We start from the raw sequence: 27,069 nt of genomic DNA, 5'->3' as shown, positions 1-27,069 counted from the left end.
ACTTAATTGAACAGTTTAAGAGGAGAAAACACAAAAAAAATGACAATTAAATTTTGAAACATAGTTTATCTTCAATTTCGACTCTTTAAAATTCAAAATTCAACCGAAAAAAAGAAGAGAAAAACTAGCTAATTCGAATCTTTTTGAAAAAATTAAAAAAATAATTTATGGAACATTATAGTAATTTTTCCTGATTAAGATTCATTTTAGAATTTTAATGACATTTTTTAAATAGGTTAAAATCCAATCTACACTTTGTTAGAATATATAACAAATTGGACCAAGCTATATTTCTAACAAAGACAAATCATTATTTCTTCTAGATTTTCCAGAACAAAATTTTTAAAAGAAATTCAAAAGACTTTGAAATAAGATTTAAATTTGATTCTACAGATTTTCTAGATTTGCCAGAATAATTTTTTTGAATTTTAATCATAATAAGTTTGAAGAATTATTTCACAAATATTCTTCGTCCAAAAAACAGAAGCTAAAATGAAGAATTCAATTAAAATGTATTTATTATTCTTTACAATTAAAAAAAAAAATTTACTTGAACATTGATTTAAATTGTCAGGAAAGAAGAGGAAGGAATTTAAAAGGTAAAAAGGTATATGTGTTTAAAAATCCTAAAATCATTTTTAAGGTTGTATTTTTTTCTCTAAAATTGTCTTTCTGAAAGTTATAAGAAGCAAAGTAAAAAAATTAATGAATTTATTTAAACAAGTGAAGACCAAGTCTTTAAAATATTTTCTTGGATTTTCAAATTCTATTTGAGTTTTGTCTCTCTTAGAATTAAAAATGTCGGGCAAAGTGAGACCAGCTTGCTAGTAAATAAATACAATTTAAAAAATAGAGGCAGCTCACTGGTAAGTGCTGCTATTTGAGCTATTCTTAGAACAGGCCAGCGGGCTACTCATCTGGTCCTTACGGGCTAACTGGTGCCCGCGGGCACCGCGTTGGTGACCCCTGATCTCTATTGATATTTAATGTATTTTTGTGTTTTTTATGTTGATTTAATAAATCAAAAATAATTTGGTACCAATCAATACAAACTCAAACGCCTTTTGTGCTAACGTAGAAGCTAGCTTATCTCTTTCCGTAGTTAGCTGTGTTAGTCGGCTAGAAAAAGAGTTCTACAGTGTTCACTCTTACAGTGACAATGTCGTTACAGCTTGGTTATTATACAAGTTACGGAATGTAAATGAAGTATTGTTGACGTTTTTTGAAAGCATTTTTAAAGTGATTTAAAGGTAGAATTGATCGCTAACATTAACTGCATTGCTGGCCACCAAGAATGAGCAGATTTTTTACAAGTCACAATGCAAAAAATAAAAAACCTTTTGTCTTCTTGTCTCTCATAATGATTGCGAACGATAGGCAAAATTCCAAAAAAAAGTGCAGTTACCCTTTAATGTTAAGGATTTTTGTGATTTCTAATCGTTTGTGAGGGCACCAAAGTGACTTCTGTGTGTGTGTTGGCAGAGCATCACATACAGCACAGTTGAGCTTGTCGTTGTTGTCTCAGCTTGTTAATAAAGAGAAAGTTGTGTTGTGTTTGTTTGCTGTACAGTACTGTATAGTATCGTGTACAAACCTTCACTAAAATAGTGACTTTTGTTGAAGCTGCAACCCATTATTCATATTTACATTGTTTCTTATGGAGGAATTTGCTTTAATAGACAAACATTTCTATTTACGAACCATGTTCAACAAGCAATTAAGTGTGTAAAAATAGCAGCATAATTGTGTGCCGATGATAACTTCTCACCTGGTCTTTTTAGCCACGCTGCGCAAGGTGCGGCCAGTCTGCAGCGCCAGGTGCATGAGGTGCAGCACGGCCATGCCCAGGCACTCGTTGTGGAAGCGACTTCGCTCCTCCTCCCTGTCCACCTTTTTCATTTCCATCATTTCATTGACAAAGTCATATTTGGCCTGTTGGAGGATTACAGGAAGTGAGGAGAGAGAGCGAAAGACAATCAGAACCACAAAAAGGCATGTGGTGAGAAGTGTGAGACACATGCACACACACACGTACGTACACACCCGCACACACACGCACCTGGGCAAATAAATACTCCACTGATGTGATTTCAAGCAGAGGTGCGTCACCGCCACCGCCGACAGCAAAACGAGTCACAAGCGGCTCGCTGTCGTTTAGTCCGTGCCAGTTACGAAAGTAAAACCTGCACACAAAGACACACAATATTGTTGACAAGACTTCAGTCACATTCAGGCCAGAGTCACACTTCTGTAGCTACAAAGCCCAAAAGCAGTGAAGTTGTCACGTTGTGTAAATGGTCAATAAAAAGAGAATACAACAAATCCTTTTCAACTTATATTCAATTGAATAGACTGCAAAGACAAGATATTTCATGTTCACACTGAGAAACTTCCTTTTTTAGAATGGAATGGCAGCAACACATTGCAAAAAAGGCATTTTTCCCAGTGTGTTACATGGCCTTTCCTTTTAACAACACTCAGTAAAGGTTTGGGAAGTGAGGAGACACATTTTTGAAGTGGAATTCTTTCCCATTCTTGCTTGATGTACAGCTTAAGTTGTTCAACAGTCTCCTTTCTCATATTTTAGCCCTCACACAATGGGAGACAGGTCTGGACTACAGGCAGGCCAGTCTAGTACCCGCACTGCTTTTATACCCAATCATGGCACCCACCTGTTCCCAATTAGCCTGTTCACCTGTGGGATGTTCCAAATAAGTCTTTGATGAGCATTCCTCAACCTTCTCACTCTTTTTTGCCACTTGTGCCAGCTTTTTTGAAACATGTTGCAGGCATCAAATTCCAAATGAGCTAATATTTGCAAGAAATTACAAAGTTTGTCAGTGTGAACATGAAATATCTTGTCTTTGCAGTCTATTCAATTGAATATAAGTTGAAAAGGATTTGTTGTATTCTCTTTTTATTTACTATTTACACAACGTGACTACTTCACTGCTTTTGGGCTTTCTAAGTGTGTGTACTTAATGCACACACTTGCTGTTTATGTTTTTGTCATGTGACCAACGGCTGTGCAAGAAAAACTTTGTGATATTCTGCTACAAATACTAGGAGTGCTCAAAAAATTGTATTCGCATCCAAATCGCGATTACCGTAATTTCCGGACTATAAGCCGCTACTTTTCCCCCTCGTTCTGGTCCCTGCGGCTTATACAAGGGTGCGGCTTATATACGGCCTGTTCTTCTCCGACATCGACGAAGAGGATTTGGGTGGTTTTAGTACGCAGGAGGAAGACGATGACACAATGATTAAAGACTGACTTTTCATATACCGGTAGGCTGGTTATTTTGATAACGTACAGGCGAGCACTTTGTATTACTTTGCAGCGTTGTATTATTTGTACTCTGCACGAATGCTGTTCGCCATGTCAAAGATGTGAAAGTTTGATTGAATGATTGAAAGATTTATTGTTGATAAATGGGACGCTTTGAGTTCCCAAACAGTCATCTCTGTCCCGACAATCCCCTCCGTGGTAGCAGGAACCCCTATATACTACGCTAATTACACATCAAAACCCTGCGGCTTATAGTCGGGTGCGGCTTATATATGGAGCAATCTGTATTTTCCCCTAAATTTAGCTGGTGCGGCTTATAGTCCGGAAATTACGGTAGTTATTCCAATTTTTGTTTTTTTTTAAGAATAAATGCTGAAAAATTCCCTCCCCATCGCTGCCTTTACTAGCTGTGCATATATGAGATCCTTCAGCAGCCAAGAGGAGCTTTTGGAAACTGTTTTGAAAATGTTTTACTATCACTTTTTGACCAAATAATACATTGTGAGAATCAGTGAGAAGCGGTTTGAATCAAGAATCGATTCTGAATCGATTTGTCACCTTAAGTGTCAGAATCAAATGGAATCGTGAGTTGTTGTAAGATGCCCATCCCTAATATTTACTCTCTTAGATTTTACAAAAAGCTTCCAACAATATACTTCTAAAGAGCAACAGCTCTGTTCTCTCACCTGCACTGGCTTCCTGTGCACTTGAGATGTGACTTTAAGGTTGTACTACTTGGGTATAAAATACTAAAGGGTCTATCTTGCTGATTGTATTGTACCATAGTCCCAGCAAGAAATATGCGTTCTAAGAACTCCGGCTTATTAGTGATTCCCAGAGCCCAAAAAAATCTGTGTGCTATAGAGCGTTTTCCTGTAATGTACTCTGGAATGTTCTAGCAGTAACAGTTAGAGATGCTACCTCAATAGAAGCATTTAAGTCCCATCTTAAAACTCATTTGTATACTCTAGCCTTTAAATAGACTCCCTTTTTAGACCAGTTGATCTGCCGTCTCTCTTCTCTGCTCTGCCCCCCTCTCATGCGTGGAGAGGTTATCAGGTGACCACAGATGATGCGCTAGCTGTTCAAAGTCAGGACCCAAGGTGGACCGCTCATCTGTGCATCAGTTGATGACGTATCTGCGCTGCTGACCTGTCTCCACTCAAGATGGTCTCCTGCTGGCCCCACTATGGACTGGACTCTCACTATTATGTTAGATCCACTATGGACTGGACTCTCACTATTATGTTAGATCCACTATGAACTGGACTCTCACACTATTATGTTAGATCCACTATGGACTGGACTCTCACACTATTATGTTAGATCCACTATGGACTGGACTCTCACACTATTATGTTAGATCCACTATGGACTGGACTCTCACACTATTATGTTAGATCCACTATGGACTGGACTCTCACACTATTATGTTAGATCCACTATGGACTGGACTCTCACTATTATGTTAGATCCACTATGAACTGGACTCTCACACTATTATGTTAGATCCACTATGGACTGGACTCTCACACTATTATGTTAGATCCACTATGGACTGGACTCTCACACTATTATGTTAGATCCACTATGGACTGGACTCTCACACTATTATGTGAGATCCACTATGGACTGGACTCTCACACTATTATGTTAGATCCACTATGGACTGGACTCTCACACTATTATGTTAGATCCACTATGGACTGGACTCTCACAATATTATGTTAGATCCACTATGGACTGGACTCTCACACTATTATGCTAGATCCACTATGGACTGGACTCTCACACTATTATGTTAGATCCACTATGAACTGGACTCTCACACTATTATGTTAGATCCACTATGGACTGGACTCTCACACTATTATGTTAGATCCACTATGGACTGGACTCTCACACTATTATGTTAGATCCACTATGGACTGGACTCTCACTATTATGTTAGATCCACTATGGACTGGACTCTCACACTATTATGTTAGATCCACTATGGACTGGACTCTCACACTATTATGTTAGATCCACTATGGACTGGACTCTCACAATATTATGCTAGATCCACTATGGACTGGACTCTCACAATATTATGTTAGATCCACTATGGACTGGACTCTCACACTATTATGCTAGATCCACTATGGACTGGACTCTCACACTATTATGTTAGATCCATAGAGGGGGGGGGGGGGGGGGGGTCCCACATCTGCAGTCCCCTCCAAGGTTTCTCATTGTCCCATTGGGTTGAGTTTTTTCTCGCCCTGATGTGGGATCTGAGCCCAGGATGTGGTTGTGGCTTGTGCAGCCCTTTCGGACACTGGTGATTTAGGACTGTATAAGTAAACTTTGATTGATAGAAGATCTATCCCTGAGTCAACTATGTCAACATACAGTACAGGCCAAAGGTTTGGACACACCTTCTCATGCACAACACAACTGATGGTCCCAACCCCATTGATAAAGAAAGACATTCCACTAATCAACCCTGATAAGGCACACCTGTGAAGTGAGAAGCATATATATATATATATATATATATATATATATATATATATATATATATATATATATATATATAGAATATGTTATTTCACCTTTTTGTGTTAAGTACATAACTCCACATGTGTTCATTCATAGTTTTGATGTGACAATCTACAATGTAAATAGTCATGGAAATAAAGAAAACACATTGAATGAGGAGAAGGTGTGTCCAACTTTTATACTGTACTGTACATGGTTATATTAAATGCATGTTGGAAATCAACTATATTTGTCATTTCTTTTTGCTTTTTGTGATCATTTTCACACTGGAGTTGAAGTTTAAGCTCGAGCGCACCAGAGATCCCTTGCAAAGGGAAGCGAGACAGCTTGAGAGAGGTTAGGTGCGAACGAGGCGTACCAGAGCAGAAGAGGCAGCGGTGTGACTTACCTCATCCTGTAGTGCAGCACCAGACGGGAGGGGTCCTCTGGCTTGAAGACGTGGTTGGGACTGTACCAGCAGCGGGACAGAGGCTCGTACAGCGCAAACAGCACGTGGAAGACGGGAGTTACACCTGGTGGCAAAACATCATCACTTCATATTATCATCCATTAGGAAAAAACATCATCACTTCATATTATCATCCATTAGGAAAAAACCTCATCATCATCACACTTCATAATATTATCATGGATTATGAAAAAACTTCATCATCATCATGGATTATGGAGTTGATGTCTCACCCACAGCCTCCGCAGACAAAACACAGAGCTGCTCTGCGTTGACCTTGTCTGATGTCACATGGGACAAATAACGCTCTCCATCTGGGCTCCAGAAGAGGTAAACATGGATGCCGGGACCCTGAGGGGCCTCAAGAAGCTCTGGAGGGGACTTATGGTTGGAACGCCTCCATGACCGCCATCTTCCAGGCATGACGCCACACCACTGACACACAGACACACATAATTGTTTAGCTAGAAACACACAACAATGTATACAAATAAGAGTGCACTTGTGATATTTAGCTGCTTTTTGACCAAAAAATGTCATTAGCCACAAATTAAGAAATAAATATTGAACAAAAGTAAACAGTGACTATGACTTAATTATTCTAAAATAATGAGTTTCACCCCTCATATTGAAACCATATTATCATAAATTATAAAATTTTCTATTAATATGAACTTTTTTCTTGCACAATTTTATATTTTCTGGTGGAATTTTTTCCTTCCAATTTAATATATGTTTTTTTCTTTTGATGGTTCTGTTAAAATAATGTATATTTTTTTATGTCATGTTTTTTTTGTATAATCTTAATGTTTATGCTCATATCATGATTTTTTTCGTGTATAATTTCTCATTTTTTCCACATAATTTTCACATCACTTTGTTACACGGTGTGTGTTTCTCACACCAAACAAAATCTTTTTTCTATTTAAAATCTTTTCTATTTTTTTTTAAATTGTATTTCTTTACCTTTATTTTCTATGGATCTTGTTATATTTCTAAACAATTTAATTTGTTTTCCCTCATAATATTAGACACTTATTATCTGAACAATATAAATGTTGTCATATTAAAACAATAATAATTGTATACTACAAAATCATAGCTTAAAGTATCATTTAAATTTTTCACAAAATATTATAATAAAAATAATGTAATATGTTCTGTTAATATTACAACTTGTGTTGAGTACAATTTTCAAGTTTTGTTTAAAACTATTTTTAATAATTCCATGTATCATTTCAAATTTAAAAATACAAATTGATATTATTAATTAAAAAAATACGACCTTATTCTTGTAATAATTAAACCCTTATTTTCATTTGATTTCTTACGTAATGTAAACACATTATTATCAGAACATTATATATTATTCTTATCATTGTAACAATAACAATTACATGTTAAAAACATTTTCGACTAAATTTTTCCCAAAAGTTTTTTGTCAAAATATTAAAACATTATTATTACCTTTAAATAATTGTATATTTTCTGTAGGGCTGTCAAAATTAACAAGTTAATTCATGTAATTAAACACAAAAAAATTATCGCATTAATCATGTGCACTTATGTGAATAATGCTGTATAATAGACTGTATTTATATTATTCACATGTGAATAATGCTGTATAATAGACTGTATTTATATTATTCACATGTAAAAATACCTTAATGTTTATTGTCTATTGTGAGCGAACTGCGGTGCTGAATTTCCCCCAGGGATCAATAAAGTACTTTCTATTTTATTCTATTCTCTTCACTTGGATTTATCATGCAATTCATTTTACCTTAACCGTTAAACGTTCAGTAAACAGATCAATGTATACGTTAGTAAAAAAAAATGAGTGAGGAGACTCTGACTGGTAAATTTCACTCCAAATTACAGCCTACAGTAACTTTACATCAAATGGTTACCAAAGTTCTGTGCAAATAAATGTGATGCATTCAAGAAAAACATTTTAAAAAGTTCCTGGTTGACATTGTGTCAATAAAACTGCATTTGTGTACAAATATTTCAATTTTGCAGGCAGGTAATCACCTGTGATTAATCCAAATTCAAAAATGTAATTCATGTGATCAAAAAAAAACTATCATAATTTCATAATGTCAAATACCATTTTCAATTTACAGTATTCATAAAAATTCTACGTACAGTTTCAAGGCTTATTTTCTTGTAATAATACGATTTCATATTACAATTTTGTTTTTAAATACATAGATAGTACTTTATTGATTCCTTCAGGAAAATGTACTTTACTTTATTCTACTTTATTCTAGTAATAATTTCACCTTATTTTCATAATCACAACTTAAATCTATTAATTGTATTTTTCCCCCTTTTTACTTTCTTTCTTCTTCTAATACTCTTCTTTGTAAGATTATCCAGGCCCAAATAATAATGATATACAATAATAATAATGACGTCACACAAAACTAGCTATAATACATCCAAATAACGACCTACACATTGACAGAACATTTCGGACTTTAAGACTGATATAATAGAGTAGGTGTATGAATTTAATGAAAATTAAAATAAAAAACGTGTACGGAAATGCTCTCATTGTTAGTAGGACAAAATACATTTCAAGTAGGACTTTGAGTTTGACATTTAATTACATCTTTACATTGCCATAATGGCAACAGCGATAGACCACGGCAACAGGAAAAGAGCTTACCATTGAACGCGGGTAGAAAGTTGTCAAAAGGAAGTTGTTGAAAAGAGGTTACATTGAACGCGGCTGTGCGGGCAGAAAGTTGTAGAAAAGAAAAACTTTTCACCAAGCTTCTTTTTACCTCATCTTGGCCTCACACTTCCTGAAACCAATAACCGGATGTGACGTGGATAGACCGAGCGAGCATGCGCAAACACGCACACTACTCGCAAAGCACACTAAAAAACAAAACAAAACATCGGTCATAATTAAATATTTAAAGTAGCTTTTGGTTTATTATACTTTATGATTAAAATAAAGAAAGTCATTACTGTGTGTCATATAATAATATAATTCACATTTTATGGAAGGTGCTTTATGTTTATTCAGCCAAAAGGGGACTATTTACTTTATTTGCATAATACGAAAATGTATATGTTGCATGATTAGAATAATTATAAGGTACACTTTATTTGTAATCATTACATTTGTCTGAATAATTTGATGACGTACTATTTTATACTGCTTTAAAACAGTGAAGATGACGTAAGTGTTTAATTGCATATATGGCGGAAGGATCTGTGTGGTAATAAGGTTTGGACACAGTGCATTATGGGTAATGGCAGTCAGGTACGGGGAATGGAGCCACACCGTTTTTTTTTTACCTTACTCTTACTTTTGCTAACTCTTTCTTACTGTAACAAACTCTCTTTATTTTGCCATTCATTTGTTCCCACGTCGTTATTGTTTTACGTTTTTGAATGATTAGGTTGACAAGTAAACGATACAAAACGAAGAGGAGCGTCTGGAGATTTGTTTGTTGTTGAACGTCAAGCTATAAGGCTTCATTAGGAAATTACACACATATTTGTTGTATAATAGAAGCTGCGTATTCACCAGTTTACATAGCAGAAGTACGCTGCTGCTTTTAAGGACCCACTGCGCCAACGAGTCAAAGATCGTCTATGCGACAGGTGCTTGCTGCTGTTTCGTAAGGACCATCTGCCAAAGATCCTATATTGGACATGAGAACTCTGCTGTTTTCAAAGACTACACTAGTCAAAGGTCTGATATTACAGGAAGGAACACTCTGCTGCATCTAATAACTTACTGCAAAAACACTATTCACATATTTTATATTGGATAGGAGAACCCTGCTGTTTTTAAGACCTACAGCAAAACAGAAGTCAAAGATCCTTCATACGACCAGAGCACCCTGTTGTTTTAAAGACCTGCAGCAAAAACACAAATATTGACAGGAGCACTCAGCTGTTTTGAGGATGTAGTGCAGAAACACTGGGCAAAGATCCTATATTTAACAGAAGCACGCTGCTGTTTTAAAAGACACGTGTCAAAGATCCTATACTGCCTTAAAGACTGACAGCAGAACACAGAAAAGATCCTTTATTTGACAGGATCAGTTCGGCCGTTTTTAATGATGTACCGCAAAAACACTGGTCAAAGATCCTGTATTTAACCGATGCACTCTATTTTAAGGACACTTGTCAAAGATCCTATATTGGACTAGAGCACTCTGTTGCTTTTAAAGACTTGTCAAAACATCCCGTATTTAACAGAACAACTTTGCTGTTTTTAAAGAAACTTGTCCAAGATCCTATATTGGACAAGAGCACACATCAAAACCCCTCTATAAATGACAGGAGCACTGTCTTTGAAAGATGAACTGCAAAAAAAAACATCCGCTTTATGACAGGAGCACCCTGTTGTTTTTAAAGGACACTTGTCAAAGATCCTATTAAGAACAGGAGCACTCTGTTTTTAAATATGTACTGCAAAAACACTTGTCAAAAATATTTTATTTAAAAGAAACACTACGCTGTTTTCAAGACCTGCAGCAAAAACACCAACAAATAATCTGCTGAATGACAGGAGCACGCTTCTGTTTTAAAGGATTTACTGCAGAAAGACTTGTCAAAGATCCTATATTGGGATTGGCTCACCCTGCTGTTTTGAGGATGTACTACTACACTGCAAAAACACTATTTGACAGGAGCACTTTGCTGTTTCAAAGGACGTACTGCAAAAGCACTAGTCAAAGATCCTCTATCTGACAGGAGTGCTCTGCTGCTGTTAGTAATCTTCTAATGCAAGTTGTGAAAGGAACCCGTGAGCCAGATAGTCATGCATGAAATAGTTCAATGAATAAATCATATACTGTAAATTGGCATGAAGTTGCGTTTATAGAAAATAGGAGGACAGTGACTGCTGAGGGACTAGGTCCAAAAAGAGTAGTAATACTCAACATGAGTGGACTGGAAGTGAAACATGGACCTAAAGAAGACAAGCTGCAGTTCCAAGCAGGATGCATGATAATAAAAGCTTCAATCAGTCAATCAAAAATGAGCGTTAGGCGAAACATAAACTACTGGCGTGTGAGCAAACAGACAAATGCTCATTCATTCTTGGCTTCTTCTGGCTCCGCCTTCACCTCCTCGGAGGTGGAGTCTTCCTCTTTCTCGTCCTCCTCATCCGGCTTGGAGTTGGGCACCCAAAGTCCCGACTCGATGCAGCGCTTCATGTGCGTCTTTGCCTCCTAAAGCACAAATATTACACCTGCTCAGCATCCATTTAGTTCTCTTTATTTCAGGCAAAAGATAAGAAAATAAGCAGATAGCAAAGACCAGGATTTGACTGGAACAGATTGTAGTCACCCACCGTTGGATCCATCTTGCTGATAACATCTTGCAACAATTGGATGTCCTTGTCATCAAAGCATTTCTGCATCTCCTGCAGTTCAGGGACATGAATACAAAAAAGGACTTTGTGAGGCATTTTTAAAGGTTCCTGATAATACACAATGGACTTTGAATGATTTGTGTCCCTGGAGCCTGTTTGTGAGCACCAAAATCTCCCTCCTGAGAAAAGCAGACTTCACTCAAATAAATCCTGGAGCTTCGCCAACTAATCACCAGTTTGCTCATGGAAATGCCCCCCCTCTACCTCAAAGAACTGCTCACCCCCAAATCCTCCACACGACACCTGCGCTCCGGACAGGCTAACCTCCTCCAACCTCCGAGGACAAAGCTCCGAACTGTGGGGGACCGGGCTTTCTGCTCCTCTGCTCCCAGTCTGTGGAACGCTCTCCCTGACCTCCTGAGGGCACCACAGACTGTGGATGCTTTTAAAAAAGGCTTAAAAACTAGAGATGTCCGATAATATCGGCCTGCCGATATATGCGTTAAAATGTAATATCGGAAATTATCGGTATCGTTTTTTTATTATCGGTATCGTTTTTTTTATTTTTATTAAATCAACATAAAAAACACAAGATACACTTACAATTAGTGCACCAACCCAAAAAACCTCCCCCCCCCCATTTACACTCATTCACACAAAAGGGTTGTTTCTTTCTGTTATTAATATTCTGCTTCCTACATTATATATCAATATATATCAATACAGTCTGCAAGGGATACAGTCCGTAAGCACACATGATTGTGCGTGCTGCTGCTCCACTAATAGTACTAACCTTTAACAGTTAATTTGACTCATTTTCATTCATTACTAGTTCCTATGTAACTGTTTTTATATTGTTTTACTTTCTTTTTTATTCAAGAAAATGTTTTGAATTTATTTATCTTATTTTACTAATTTTTTTAAAAAGTACCTTATCTTCACCATACCTGGTTGTCCAAATTAGGCATAATAATGTGTTAATTCCACGACTGCATATATCGGTTGATATCGGTATCGGTAATTAAAGAGTTGGACAATATCGGAATATCGGATATCAGCAAAAAGCCATTATCGGACATCCCTAATAAAAACCCTTCTTTTTAAAAAAGCCTTTTTTTTTTAGATATATGTGTGCTCGTTCTAGCTATTAGGCTGTTCTAGTTTTTTGTTTTTTTTACTATTTATTTTTTTTGGAAAGGGGCTGTAAATAATAATGCCAGTAACCATTTAAAATTATATAAACTTTTAATTCTCATTACCGTAGAATTGTTTACCAATTAACTGTAATTCCTGCGACCCCAAAGGAAATAAGCGGTAGAAAATGGATGGATGGATGGAAGGTAGGGACGGCGTGGCGAAGTTGGTAGAGTGGCCGTGCCAGCAATGGGAGGGTTGCTGGTTACTGGGGTTCAATCCCCACCTTCTACCATCCTAGTCACTTCCGTTGTGTCCTTGGGCAAGACACTTCACCCTTGCTCCTGATGGCTGCTGGTTAGCGCCTTGCATGGCAGCTCCCGCCATCAGTGTGTGAATGTGTGTGTGAATGGGTGAATGTGGAAATAGTGTCAAAGCGCTTTGAGTACCTTGAAGGTACAAAAGCGCTATACAAGTATAACCCATTTATTATTTATCATTAAATGACTTTGTTATCCTCAATAAATAAATAAAATGGACTCATTTCTGTAAGCAAAAATTTAAAGCGGCACTAAGTAACTTTTCAACCTTCATGAAATATTTTCATAATTCTTAGGATGATACATGGACCTCTGTCATGGCCTGAGGGTTCTGTATTGCTTTCACTGGCAGTTAGCGACTTTGAGGAGGGTGGCAGGAACCTCGCCACACAAAAAAAACACAAATGTGCAGACTGCTTTACGGCATATGCCAACTCCCTCTTTTCCCATTTGTTACAAAGACGGAAGTTGATACAAAGGCAGAAGCTAAAAAAAAAAAAATGAAAACAATAAAAAAGGGAGGCTACCCGGATAAAAGGACAGTCAAGGATCAACATTGGCCCGGCTTTCAGTCGCTGGCGTGAGCTCAAAGACGAGGAGGGATATAGTTCCTGCTGGACAACTAAGTGACTTTTGATGCTCAAATCAAAATGATATTGCTAATGTTAGCTATCAGAAATTTGTGTGGTAGCAATAAATAGCCAGCAGCTTGACAGTTGGCAGTTCCATACTGATACGACCAAACCCAAAAGTACGGTAAAAGGAAAAAAATAATGCAATGATTAAATATAAAGTTTGAGTCAAGTATGTAGGTACCTACTGTGGTATTATCGTGTCAGTTTGTACGTAGGTGACAGTAGTTTCTGACCATTTACGACGCTATGCGCTGGTCCTCATTAGAAATTTGGCCATCCTTCAGGCAAAGCACGACCACTTTGGCCACTGGCGACGCCAGAATCAACCAAAAGAGTTTTCAAGTGGGCCTTTAACTTACCAGTAAATAAATATTGAACATAGGGATGTCCGATAATGGCTTTTTGCCGATATCCGATATTGTCCAACTCTTTAATTACCGATACCGATATCAACCGATACCGATATCAACCGATATATGCAGTCGTGGAATTAACACATTATTATGCCTAATTTGGACAACCAGGTATGGTGAAGATAAGGTACTTTTAAAAAAAAATTGTAAAATAAGATCAATAAATTAAAAACATTTTCTTGAATAAAAAAGAAAGTACAACAATATAAAAACAGTTACATAGAAACTAGTAATGAATGAAAATTAGTAAAATTAACTGTTAAAGGTTAGTACTATTAGTGGAGCAGCAGCACGCACAATCATGTGTGCTTACGGACTGTATCCCTTGCAGACTGTATTGATATATATTGATATATAATGTAGGAAGCAGAATATTGATAACAGAAAGAAATGGGGGGAGGGAGGTTTTTTGGGTTGGTGCACTAATTGTAAGTGTATCTTGTGTTTTTTATGTTGATTTAATAAAAAATAAAATAAAATAAAATAAAATTTAAAAAAAACGATACCGATAATAAAAAAACCGATACCGATAATTTCCGATATTACATTTTAACGCATATATCGTCCTCTCTAATTGAACATCTTAAAGCGCTTTTTATTTCCAGTTGAGAAAATTAGTTCAGACGTTGCCGTTTGTTGCCATCATTGCATTCTTTCTCATTCGTCCGTGTTGATGGGCTCATATTGCCCATCCCATTTGAAGCTGAAATATTACCACATTTGGCTGTGTAATCATATTTTCTCCTCCTAATTTTTGTTACTATGCATTTAGGGAGACTGTCTGTATGTGCGTCCTGTCTGTGTAAAGCCGCTCTTCGCCACACAGACGAGACAAAGATTGTGGATGACTTAAAAGAGGGATCACTTCGTTCAGTTAATTCTACTGTTAAATAAACGTGCTGAAAGCCATGCAAAGAGTGAGACATCTTTCTCCTTGTTTTGAGCAAGAGGCCAACAAACGTGAAGCTCAATAATTCTAATTGGCGAACATGTCTGTCACTCAAATGGCGGTGACGGTGAAGAAAAACATATCCAATTGTTTGAAGTACACCTTTGCATGACATTGTATCCTTAACATTAGAGAAAATAAGGCAACTTACCAAAAATAATGTATTAACATTTTTTTCTGTCCATAACATATAAATATTTCAAGTGCATCAATTTGCGTGAAATAAAAAAAAAAAGATATCCTTACTTAAATTTTAAACATTTTTGATACTGCCACATGATACTGAAAAATAAAATGAAACAAAATAAATCAATTCAATTTAACACAGGAGCACAATATATTCAACACTATTTCTAATCAAATTAATTTTTTCAATCGATGAATTGTTGTAACCATATTACTTACTAAAAGCCCTTTTAAATTCACACTTAAATTACAGCATCAGGGTGAGATTTTGGACATCTTATTAACTATTGTTGGACATGTTTAAATATATATACACTACCGTTCAAAAGTTTGGGGTCACATGTAAATGTCCTTATTTTTGAAGGAAAAGCACTGTACTTTTCAATGAAGATAACTTTAAACTAGTCTTAACTTTACAGAAATACACTCTATACATTGCTAATGTGGTAAATGACTATTCTAGCTGCAAATGTCTGCTTTTTGGTGCAATATCTACATAGGTGTATAGAGGCCCATTTCCAGAAACTATCACTCCAGTGTTCTAATGGTACAATGTGTTTGCTCATTGGCTCAGAAGGCTAATTGATGATTAGAAAACCCTTGTGCAATCATGTTCACACATCTGAAAACACTTTAGCTCGTTACAGAAGCTACAAAACTGACCTTCCTTTGAGCAGATTGAGTTTCTGGAGCATCACATTTGTGGGGTCAATTAAACGCTCAAAATGGCCAGAAAAAGAGAACTTTCATGTAAAACTCGACAGTCTAGTCTTGTTCTTAGAAATGAAGGCTCAAACACAAAATTGTTTGGGTGACCCCAAACTTTTGAACGGTAGTGTGTGTATATATATATATATATATATATATATATATATATATATATATATATATATATATATATATATAAATAAAACATTTTAACTAGGGCTGGCAAAAAGAAGTTAACTTGTGTGATTAATCACAAAAAACTATTGCATTAATATTATCTAAATATGCCGATTAATCACGCCATTTATTTTGACCACACATGCTGCTTTAGTTGAATTACAGATGGTGACCTAAACTGTTTGGTGATCAGGTCAATGCACACATCAGTGCAAAGATGAGTGAGAAGACTGCGACTGGTGTGCTCTCTGGTCAAGTTCCTTTCAAAGTAAAACCCAACAATACTTAAGCTAGAAACTGTTAGCCAGTTTTGTGCAAATAAATGACATGCATTCAAGTGAAACCTTTTCAAAATGTTTCTGTATGATATTCTGACAACAAAATTGTAATTGTGTCCAAATATTGAGGTATTTTTTAAAGTTAATTTACCGTATTTCCTTGAATAGCCGCAGGGGCGCTAATTAATTTAAAACCTCCTGTCACTCCGGCGTTTACCGGAAGCCGGCGGGATGGCCGTGCATGCGGTAATTATTTTAAAACCTCTTCTCACTCCGGCGTTTACCAAAAGGAATGCGGTAAATTTAGGCGTGCGCTTTGAGTGTGATGTAAGCATACCATCATGAAAAGCACATTTAATAAAAAAAAACGTTATTTTGGTCTTACCTGTACTTATAAATGGAGTCCATTTGCAGCTCCTTCTGACCAAAAGCAATAGAAGTCTTCCTTATTTTCTTTCTTCAGTTTTAAAAGTCTCTCTGTCTCGATGGAGATATTCCTTTAATTATTACCTCATGCTTCGATTGAAAGTCCAGTTTAGAAAACTGTTTTATTTTAGATACCGGTATGTAATCCTCCATGTTAAAAGTTCAGGCAGAGGGAAAAAAAAAATAATCTCTTGCTGCGTGTAGTAACTTCTTCTGCAGTACCGGAAGTCGCAAGAAGGATCACTAGCGCGGCAGCGCCCTCTACCACCAGGAGGCAGGAGTCATTTAATGACTTATACAGTATTTGACACACGCAGCTACGGTATATTAATAAAACATAGCTGCTTACTGTTCTTTTTAGCATACTGGACCGGTATTCAATAGCTTGGACCTTAAATCCTACTGAATAGCTCTTTATCTTTTTTCCTTTGTGCGATTGCAAACTACTGAAAGCAGCTTCCTCCATTTTGAAAATGAGGACAGGTAAAGCGTCACTCGTGACGTAACGAATTTGACCCGGTGGAAGTTCTAGCCATATGCTAAATATTTTGCGAAACGAGTTTGACCCGGTGAAAATTATAGACATGCGATAATAAAATTAATATTTTGCTAAACGAATTTGATCCGGCGTTAATAATGAACCGGCGATAAGGCCAAGCATGCGTTAATTATTTTGAGAAACGAGTTTGACCCGGCAGTAATTCTAGACGTGCGAATACTATATTCCCTGCGCCAATTCAAGGAAATACGGTAAATGATGCTAGCAAGTAATAGACTGAGTTATCATGATTAACCCAAATTCAAAAGTGTGATTAATTGGATTAAAAAAACTATAAAAGATACAAAATATAAGGGAACAAAACTGCTGAGTGAGTAGTAGGAGGACTTGCCTGTGGTAGAGACTCGTACACATCAACAGGGTCAAGTCCTCCGGGTCCAAGTCGTTTCTGTCGCTCCTCCTCCTCATATTCTTTCATGGCTTTTTCTATGCGAATCTTGGCCCGGGCACGCACCCGGTCCTTAAAGGACGACAGCTCGTCGTTGAAGGCGTCCTGATACTGCTGATCTGTCGTCTTTGGAGGACACCGCACACATCATTTGAAGGATATTTGGACTTAGACACACTTTAACGATCCACAAGGGAAATTGTTCCATACAGTAGCTCACTTACAAGGGATGTAAAATGTAAGGATGGAAAGGACAATGCAGGTATAAAATAGACTAAAAATGTACCGTAGTATTTGTATCCGCATGCACATAAACCCACCTTTATCTTGGCAAAGAACTGACGGAAGCATCCTCGTGGGTCCACTTTGAGGCTTTTTGCCAATTCCAGAATGAACTGCATGACGATGGTCTGATGAGCCACTTGCTCCATCAAGGCGTGTTTCTAAAGGAGGATGATTGTGTGGCAGCCAAAGTGCTAAATAATCAATGCTATTCATGCAGAAACTACAGTGTGTCAAATTTGAAAGTACTTGCCTCCTCCACTTCCAGGTCGATGCACATGATGACCAGGTAGTTGGCAGTCTCTTCACAAACCAGGTGAGAGTTGTCAGACAAGTACTTCTGGCTGTCATCCCAGCGCCGTAGCATGCCTGCCAATCAACACAACGCAGACAGGATGAGCACATTTCAACAACAACATAAAAACTATTCAAACTCTCACCAAAATGCTTGATCTCCTTCTCATATTTTTCCACAAAGGACTTGTGCTTCTTCTCCTTGTCTTCCTCAGACTCTTCTTCAGCTTCCAGTTTGAGGTTGACAATGCTCTGTGGGGTGAAGTTAAAAGACAAAAGCTCCACAAATAAAAACGAGGTAACCACAAAAGTTTTGTTTTTGAAAGTGTTTATCAGTCATCAGTGGAACTTTCCAGTGAGAAGACGCATGGTGTTATTTCGTCATCACAAAAACAAGCACAGACAAAACAGAATATGCATGTTTAAGATGAAGCTTTGCTTTTATACTGTAATTATATGCAAAGGTCACACAGTATATGGGAGAGATCTTCGCTATCTGTTACAAGACCCCCGCACAAATGAGTAAACACTGCAAATAAAGGACAATGCCTACATAAAAAGCTCAAATGTCTTATTTTCCATAGGCTTTAATATGCTTCTTAGTTACTAAACACATTTTCAATTCAGTTTTAAACATAAAAAAACAACTTAAGGCATACAGTATAATGTTTTGTACTGAAATTTGTACCAATACAAAATGCTGCAGATAGCGCCCTCCAACCACTTTCTATATTCTTTGGAGACACATGTGGACAAACACAACTCATTAGCATTAAAGCTACAGATGCACACAACAGCACGTTGATTTCTGAAAGCACTTTTAAACCATACTAACTTCTAGCATCAAGGTAACATTCTGTGTAGTGAAGTCAAGCGATAAATTTGAATGAATTACCCCCAGGGATCAATAAAGTACTTTCTATTCTATTCTAAACATATTTTTTAGACTTATACTTAGACAAACTTTAATGATCCACAAGGGAAATTGTTACACACAGTAGCTCACTTACAAAGGCTGGAAAGTGTAAGGATGTAAAGGACAATGCACGTATAAAATAGACAAAAAATGTACTGTAGTAGCAATATAAAATATAACATATGTCATATTTACATAATATATGTACAGTATATGATATATACTGATATATTATATTATATGTTTATATCATATATACAATATACAACAATTACAATATTACAATATATGTAACAGCTGCAGCATAAAATAGAGAGTAGATCCAGCAGAAAATATAAATCATAAACAAAGAGAAGTAGCTAACATAGAAGGTGTCCGGTAATAGATTCATTAATTATGATCTGTAATAACTTAGCCTATTTCAGAGATTCTCAAACTGTGGTATGTGTATCACTAGTGGTATGCAGGCTCCATCTAGTGGTATGCCACAAAAAAAAAATCACTGGATTAAAGTAAAGTGTTTTGTTTTCCTATAATCATACACAGTGTTACTGTTCAAACTGTGTGTAATGATACTGTGGCCAAAAATATTAAATATACTTGTTGAATAAAACCTCTGCCTTCATTTTTAATGAATACTTAGGCCGACGACGCTACTGTAACTTGATGATTGTCATTATTGTGGTACTTGGAGAGCAAAGTTTTTTGAGATGGTACTTGCTGAGAAATGTTTGAGAACCACTGGTCTAATCAATATTGTAATTTTACCTAAAAAATGCAGAGAAAAAACTTAACTTTGTGATATATTCATTTAAATCTACTGCATGATTACAAAAATTGATATATAAACAAAAAATAGCTTTATAAAGTAATTTGTTTTTAACAAAGAGTCTGTTTTAATTACTAAAATAATACAACATGTCCATAAAATGTGCTGCAGTTCATACTTTAAAAAACAAAAACAATTTTAAGCATTAAGTATTGAATGTTTAACTTGTTGCTTTTCTTCTGCTTCACATAATACAAAATAATGTGTGATGATTTCATACCGCAAATAGGCAGGGATCTACTGCACAGTGTTAACCTTTAAGATTCATTATAAATCTTTTTCCCCATTGAAAGCCTGTGTATAGGACACATGTAGTAATGTACCAAACGCAAAAGCAGCCATTATTATGCCAGCTTCTGCATTTAAGAACATGCCATTCATAAAGTTGATATTACTAAAATGACATTGGGGATTTATTTGGAATGTGCGGATCGTGAATGGATGGACGTGTTCTGGAGAAATAAACGGGGCAGATTAAAGACGAGCTTCAACACAATGAAATCTAATAAAGTCACCATCGTAAAGATTTATGGAAGCAGTACAAAGCGGCATGTGCACCCAAGACAGAACCTGGCGTTAATAGCAGGGACCGCAGCAAAGCCTAGTGTTAATAGCAGGGACTGCAGCAAAACCTAGTGTTAATAGCAGGGACCGCAGCAAAACCTAGTGTTAATAGCAGGGACTGCAGCAAAACCTAGTGTTAATAGCAGGGACCGCAGCAAAACCTAGTGTTAATAGCAGGGACCGCAGCAAAACCTAGTGTTAATAGCAGGGACCGCAGCAAAACCTAGTGTTAATAGCAGGGACTTCAGCAAAACCTAGTGTTAATAGCAGGGACCGCAGCAAAACCTAGTGTTAATAGCAAGGACCGCAGCAAAACCTAGTGTTAATAGCAGGGACCGCAGCAAAACCTAGTGTTAATAGCAGGGACTGCAGCAAAACCTAGTGTTAATAGCAGGGACTGCAGCAAAACCTAGTGTTAATAGCAGGGACCGCAGCAAAACCTAGTGTTAATAGCAGGGACCGCAGCAAAACCTAGTGTTAATAGCAGGGACCGCAGCAAAACCTAGTGTTAATAGCAAGGACTGCAGCAAAACCTAGTGTTAATAGCAGGGACCGCAGCAAAACCTAGTGTTAATAGCAGGGACCGCAGCAAAACCTAGTGTTAATAGCAGGGACTGCAGCAAAACCTAGTGTTAATAGCAGGGACCGCAGATAAACCTAGTGTTAATAGCAGGGACCGCAGCAAAACCTAGTGTTAATAGCAGGGACCGCAGCAAAACCTAGTGTTAATAGCAAGGACTGCAGCAAAACCTAGTGTTAATAGCAGGGACCGCAGCAAAGCCTAGTGTTAATAGCAGGGACTGCAGCAAAACCTAGTGTTAATAGCAGGGACCGCAGATAAACCTAGTGTTAATAGCAGGGACCGCAGCAAAACCTAGTGTTAATAGCAGGGACCGCAGCAAAACCTAGTGTTAATAGCAGGGACTGCAGCAAAACCTAGTGTTAATAGCAGGGACCGCAGATAAATCTAGTGTTAATAGCAGGGACCGCAGCAAAACCTAGTGTTAATAGCAGGGACCGCAGCAAAACCTAGTGTTAATAGCAGGGACCGCAGCAAAACCTAGTGTTAATAGCAGGGACCGCAGCAAAACCTAGTGTTAATAGCAGGGACTGCAGCAAAACCTAGTGTTAATAGCAGGGACTGCAGCAAAACCTAGTGTTAATAGCAGGGACCGCAGCAAAACCTAGTGTTAATAGCAGGGACCGCAGCAAAACCTAGTGTTAATAGCAGGGACCGCAGCAAACGTAAAGCCACAGGACTAATGAGAAAGTGTTTGATAAGAGGATTGAAAGAAAATAATTTAGAGCGAAATTACTTGACTAAAAAAAATTGTCATTGTTTATGTTTAACTTCATGGTTCATCTGGGGACCGAGTTAACTGTGAGTTGATTTCTTAGAGGAAAAGATGCACTCCATTATTTAAACCCAGATTTCTTTGTTCTACTACTTCTTTATTACACCATGTCTTTTTAAACAAGCTTGTGTGCCCAAAATATTCCGTGATTTTTGTGTCTCTCTTCTATTTGTATAATAATTTACGATTTATTTTGTTGTATAATTCCTGGTAATTGTCGGGCACATTACAGAGCAGGTGTGGGAACCCTTTAACCATCAATTACATTTATGTATGATTATTTTATGAAAAATATTTCCTTTAATAAAATAAATTATTTGTTAAATATTAATTGTTTAATAAAAGGAAAAAAATATCCTATAGCGTAACATTTTAAGTCATAAAAAATGGGATGGTTATAATATATTACAAGCATTTCTAGGGTAGATAACATGGCCGAATGTATATATAAAAACACTGTCTGAACTCTGCTCCTTACCTTGCTGAAGCCTTCTTTGCTGAGCGTGTCCACGTTCCACGGCATCTTCTTCTCCTCCCGGCAGTGGTCCTCCAGCTTCCTGTCCCAGTCGCGCTCCTCTTTCTTCAGCTTCTTCTCCTCCGTCTTCAGTTTGCTCAGGTCGGCTTTGTCCTCGTCCGAAGCGGAGAGGCTCATTTCCTGGATTTTCTTCTGCGTTTCCGTTAACTTGCGACGGGACTCCGTCAGCCCCTTGGTCAGGTCTTGGGTTTTCTTCTGGAATTCTTCCATTCGGTCCACACGGGCCTGAGCATATAACAATCGTTTAAACTGCTGTTTGATGGCTAAATTTCAAATTATGAAAATACCACGCTTAAAACATTTTTTACATTCATTTCAATGGTGTCATTTAAAAGATCTTCTATGACAAAGTTCAAACAGAGGTTGAAAGACATTTATTGTAGGTTACATTTTTTTATTAAAAAACTTTGCACAAAAAAAAAACAAGTCCCAAGTTTTTATGTCACTCCCGGAACAAAAGAGTTTTAGAGGCGTGGCTGATTCTGGATTTAGGCCATACCCCTACATTTTTGACCAGGAAGCGACATTACATTTCTGCCCCTCATGGCTGAATGGTAAGTCACTCGATCCAAACGTTTCTAAATAAATGTGTTGCACAGTCTGGAAACCAGTGAATATCTTTACAAACTGTCACTACCGAACACATATTCTCTTCAATCATGTAAATGTTTTCCGCTTTTATGCAACATTTCTATGAGTGTACAACTCAATGTGTTTGCTAGCATGATTTAGTTATGGTCAAAATGAGCTAGAATTGTCACACACACACATCTATAGGAACTAGAGGTCCTAATATTAACTAGGCACTGGACACCTTATACACTCCCACATCACATGCACGGGTGGGTTAGGGTTCGGGGGTACTGGACACCTTATACACTCCCACATCACATGCACGGGTGGGTTAGGGTTCGGGGGTACTGGACACCTTATACACTCCCACATCACATGCACAGGTGGGTTAGAATTCGGGGTACTGGACACCTTATACACTCCCACATCACATGCACGGGTGGGTTAGGGTTCGGGGGTACTGGACACCTTATACACTCCCACATCACATGCACGGGTGGGTTAGGGTTCGGGGGTACTGGACACCTTATACACTCCCACATCACATGCACGGGTGGGTTAGGGTTCGGGGGTACTGGACACCTTATACACTCCCACATCACATGCACAGGTGGGTTAGAATTCGGGGTACTGGACACCTTATACACTCCCACATCACATGCACAGGTGGGTTAGAATTCGGGGTACTGGACACCTTATACACTCCCACATCACATGCACAGGTGGGTTAGAATTCGGGGTACTGGACACCTTATACACTCCCACATCACATGCACGGGTGGGTTAGGGTTCGGGGGTACTGGACACCTTATACACTCCCACATCACATGCACAGGTGGGTTAGAATTCGGGGTACTGGACACCTTATACACTCCCACATCACATGCACAGGTGGGTTAGGGTTCGGGGGTACTGGACACCTTACACACTCCCACATCACATGCACAGGTGGGTTAGAATTCGGGGTACTGGACACCTTATACACTCCCACATCACATGCACGAGTGGGTTAGGGTTCGGGGGTGCTGCGCGCCTCTCATTGCCTCCTCGGCCGGCACGGGTTCCAAGGACTCTGGTCTGGTGGTCTGCCATTGCCACGCAGAGACTTCGCTGAGGGTGTGAGGTGTTAAATTTTTTATAAATGGAGGCGGATTGGGTGGTCAGCGGTCTTCACTTCCGGCGGATGTTGTTGTTTGTGGCAGCGCGTGCACGTGGTGGTTGTCGGGGCTGGTGAACCGGCCAACTTCGTTCTCATTTGTTGTCATGTTGGTTGGCTTGTCGGGTGTCGGCCCGGGCTTGCCCTCGCGCTCTGTCTGCCATGGGTTGGCACCTTAGGCGACAGCAGCCAGGCTGTGTCTGGGGCCTCTGGGTCCTACCGCTCACCCCTTCTGGATGCCTGTCTTGGTTGGGGCCTGCTGGGTCTAGTCCCCGCATCTATCCCAGCAGCTGGGTGCGCTGTAGAGTATTCTGCAGTGCTGCAATTCGGCTAGCTGCTGGGGTAGTGACCTTGTGTCTGTGATGTCCCCAGTGTTGGGATTAACGCGTTACTTGTTACTGTAACGCCGTTAGTTTCGGCGGCAACTAGTAATCTAACGCGTTATTTTTTATATTCAGCAACTCAGTTACCGTTACTACATGATGCGTTACTGCGTTATTTTACGTTATTTTTTTATGTAGTATCGGCTAAAAACAGAAAATCTGAATGTGTTTTATTGGAGCGCTGCAGTGTCGTCCTTCCGATTCTTCTTGTGTCACAAGCCGGAGAAGAGACGCACGCTCTGTGGGTGTGGGGAGGGTGGGGGTGTCTGATCATGGCGGAGCTGCAGAGTTTGTCGAATATGTAGATGTTCTCACTACTTTTCTTTTGTTGAGCACAAAGAAAAGAACATTTTAGTTAAATGTAAGTTGTGTCTTGGATCAAAGATCCCATCTACTGCCCAAAACAGCAATTCAAATCTGCTGAAACAGCTACAAAAGCAACATGCTTCGACAAAGCTAGTAAAGAGAGACACAGACTCCGATGCCACTTCACCTCCACCACCACTTAAGGATTAACTCTGCCTCTGCTCATCATTCAGCACTGAAGGTACACACACTCTGTCAATTCTCTTATATACTCTTTCATTCTAGACTTCTAGAGTGTTTGATTATCACATCACACTAAATGTATAGACTATAAAGTTCACAAACATAAAGAGGGATCCTAGTGAGCCAGGCCAATCTTTCCTATTCTCTAAACTAAAACTGGGGAAATGTGTAGTGTTCTGGGCTTCAGACATGATTTTGTTTCAGAATTCCTTGAGAAAAAAACACCTGGTTAGGCTTTATGTATGTAGTGTGTGCCTTCCTTGCTTTACAGCTATGTTGTTATTATGCTGTTTGTTACTTATGTATGTTACGTTGCAGCTATTTCAAATAGTTTTGTCAATTTGTTCTGGCCTGAAAAAATTGGCCCTTTGAAACATATCTTTGTCTTTGTGTGTTGTATGTAGAGCACATTGTTTGTGTGTTGTATGTAGAGCACATTGTTTGTGTGTTGTATGTAGAGCATTGTTTGTGTGTTGTATGTAGAGCACATTGTTTCTGTGTTGTATGTAGAGCACATTGTTTGTGTGTTGTATGTAGAGCACATTGTTTGTGTGTTGTATGTAGAGCACATTGTTTGTGTGTTGTATGTAGAGCACATTGTTTGTGTGTTGTATGTAGAGCACATTGTTTGTGTGTTGTATGTAGAGCACATTGTTTGTGTGTTGTATGTAGAGCACATTGTTTGTGTGTTGTATGTAGAGCACATTGTTTGTGTGTTGTATGTAGGGCACATTGTTTGTGTGTTGTATGTAGAGCACATTGTTTGTGTGTTGTATGTAGGGCACATTGTTTGTGTGTTGTATGTAGGGCACATTGTTTGTGTGTTGTATGTAGAGCACATTGCTTAGCAGAGTTGAGTGATGCAAATGCATGTCAAGTTGATCAACACATTGTATTATTCTCCAGTGCAATAACAGTACTGACATGAAGGCTAAAAGGGCATTAATGGAAGCTTTAAAAAAAAAAAGAAGTAACTAGATACTTTTCACAGTAACGCATTACTTTTTGGTGTAAGTAACTGAGTTACTTTTGAAATAAAGTAACTAGTAACTGTAACTAGTTTTCAGTAACTAACCCAACACTGGATGTCCCCCACATCTGCGGTCCCCTCCAAGGTTTCTCATTGTCCCATTGGGTTGAGTTTTTCCTTGCCCTGATGTGGGATCTGAGCCCAGGATGTGGTTGTGGCTTGTGCAGCCCTTTGAGACACTGGTGATTTCGGGCTATATAAGTAAACATTGATTGACATTGTAGCTGCATGCATGTTTTCCAGCAAGCATGACGTCACGGAGAGCCACTAAGGAGCTGGCCTCCAATGAGAAGGCAAGACTTCTACCTGGTGGCGCCACCTGAAGAGGCTGGGAGTGTCGATGTTCGGGTGGGTGTCATCTTCGTCGTCCGACACCTCGATGTGGTCCCACACGCTGTAGTCTATCCTGGACATGATGCCGGCCAGCCAACGTTAGCTTGAAGCTAGGACTCCGCTACAATAGTGCCGCCTAACAAAGACAGCAAACTCAAATGAGAGTCTTAAATATGCGGAAACAAATATTCCACCCGACATTACCTTCGACGGTTCAGGCGAGTTTGCAAGATAAATCTTGATAAAAATCCACAAGGCGGGAGCTAGCGTGATGCTGCTGCTACATTCTAGAAAGTTCCGGGAGACGTCGCACGTCTGACGTCACAGGGCACTTTGCGTGCGTCGGTAACTCCTCCCCCTTTCTTAAAGGACCCGCCACCAAAATCCGAGCATGGAGCACAGCGCAGTCATTTCAACATAATCAATAAGAATGAGTATATTTTTAAACATCATCTAATAAATCATTCAT

At 38.4% G+C, this 27,069-nt stretch overlaps 2 protein-coding genes across 2 annotated transcripts in view; both read right to left on the bottom strand.

Moving 5' to 3' along the window:
* Positions 1–9,099, bottom strand: part of LOC133657051 (non-receptor tyrosine-protein kinase TYK2-like) — a 33,122-nt gene extending 24,023 nt beyond the window's left edge. Inside the window, 5 exon segments of the mRNA XM_062057934.1 lie at positions 1,769–1,932; positions 2,060–2,183; positions 6,222–6,345; positions 6,515–6,716; positions 8,956–9,099. Of these exon segments, the coding sequence (XP_061913918.1) occupies positions 1,769–1,932; positions 2,060–2,183; positions 6,222–6,345; positions 6,515–6,716; positions 8,956–8,958 (617 nt within the window). The 5' untranslated portion in view covers positions 8,959–9,099.
* Positions 9,100–10,730: 1,631 nt separating this feature from the next.
* Positions 10,731–26,952, bottom strand: LOC133657049 (hsp90 co-chaperone Cdc37-like). Its single transcript, XM_062057932.1, has 9 exons — positions 26,805–26,952; positions 26,574–26,736; positions 22,520–22,801; positions 18,524–18,629; positions 18,337–18,452; positions 18,122–18,244; positions 17,745–17,927; positions 11,608–11,679; positions 10,731–11,485 (listed from the first exon to the last, which is right to left on the bottom strand). Exons 2-9 carry the CDS (start codon positions 26,679–26,681, stop codon positions 11,345–11,347), a joined length of 1,131 nt encoding a protein of 376 aa, XP_061913916.1. The 5' UTR covers positions 26,682–26,736; positions 26,805–26,952; the 3' UTR covers positions 10,731–11,344.
* Between the last annotated feature and the right edge of the window lie 117 nt (positions 26,953–27,069).

This window comes from Entelurus aequoreus, linkage group LG09, assembly GCF_033978785.1.
Source record: "Entelurus aequoreus isolate RoL-2023_Sb linkage group LG09, RoL_Eaeq_v1.1, whole genome shotgun sequence".
NCBI classification, from domain to species: domain Eukaryota; kingdom Metazoa; phylum Chordata; class Actinopteri; order Syngnathiformes; family Syngnathidae; genus Entelurus; species Entelurus aequoreus.
The sequence above is the reverse complement of the archived record's forward strand: the minus strand, read 5'-3'. Positions and strand labels throughout refer to the sequence as shown.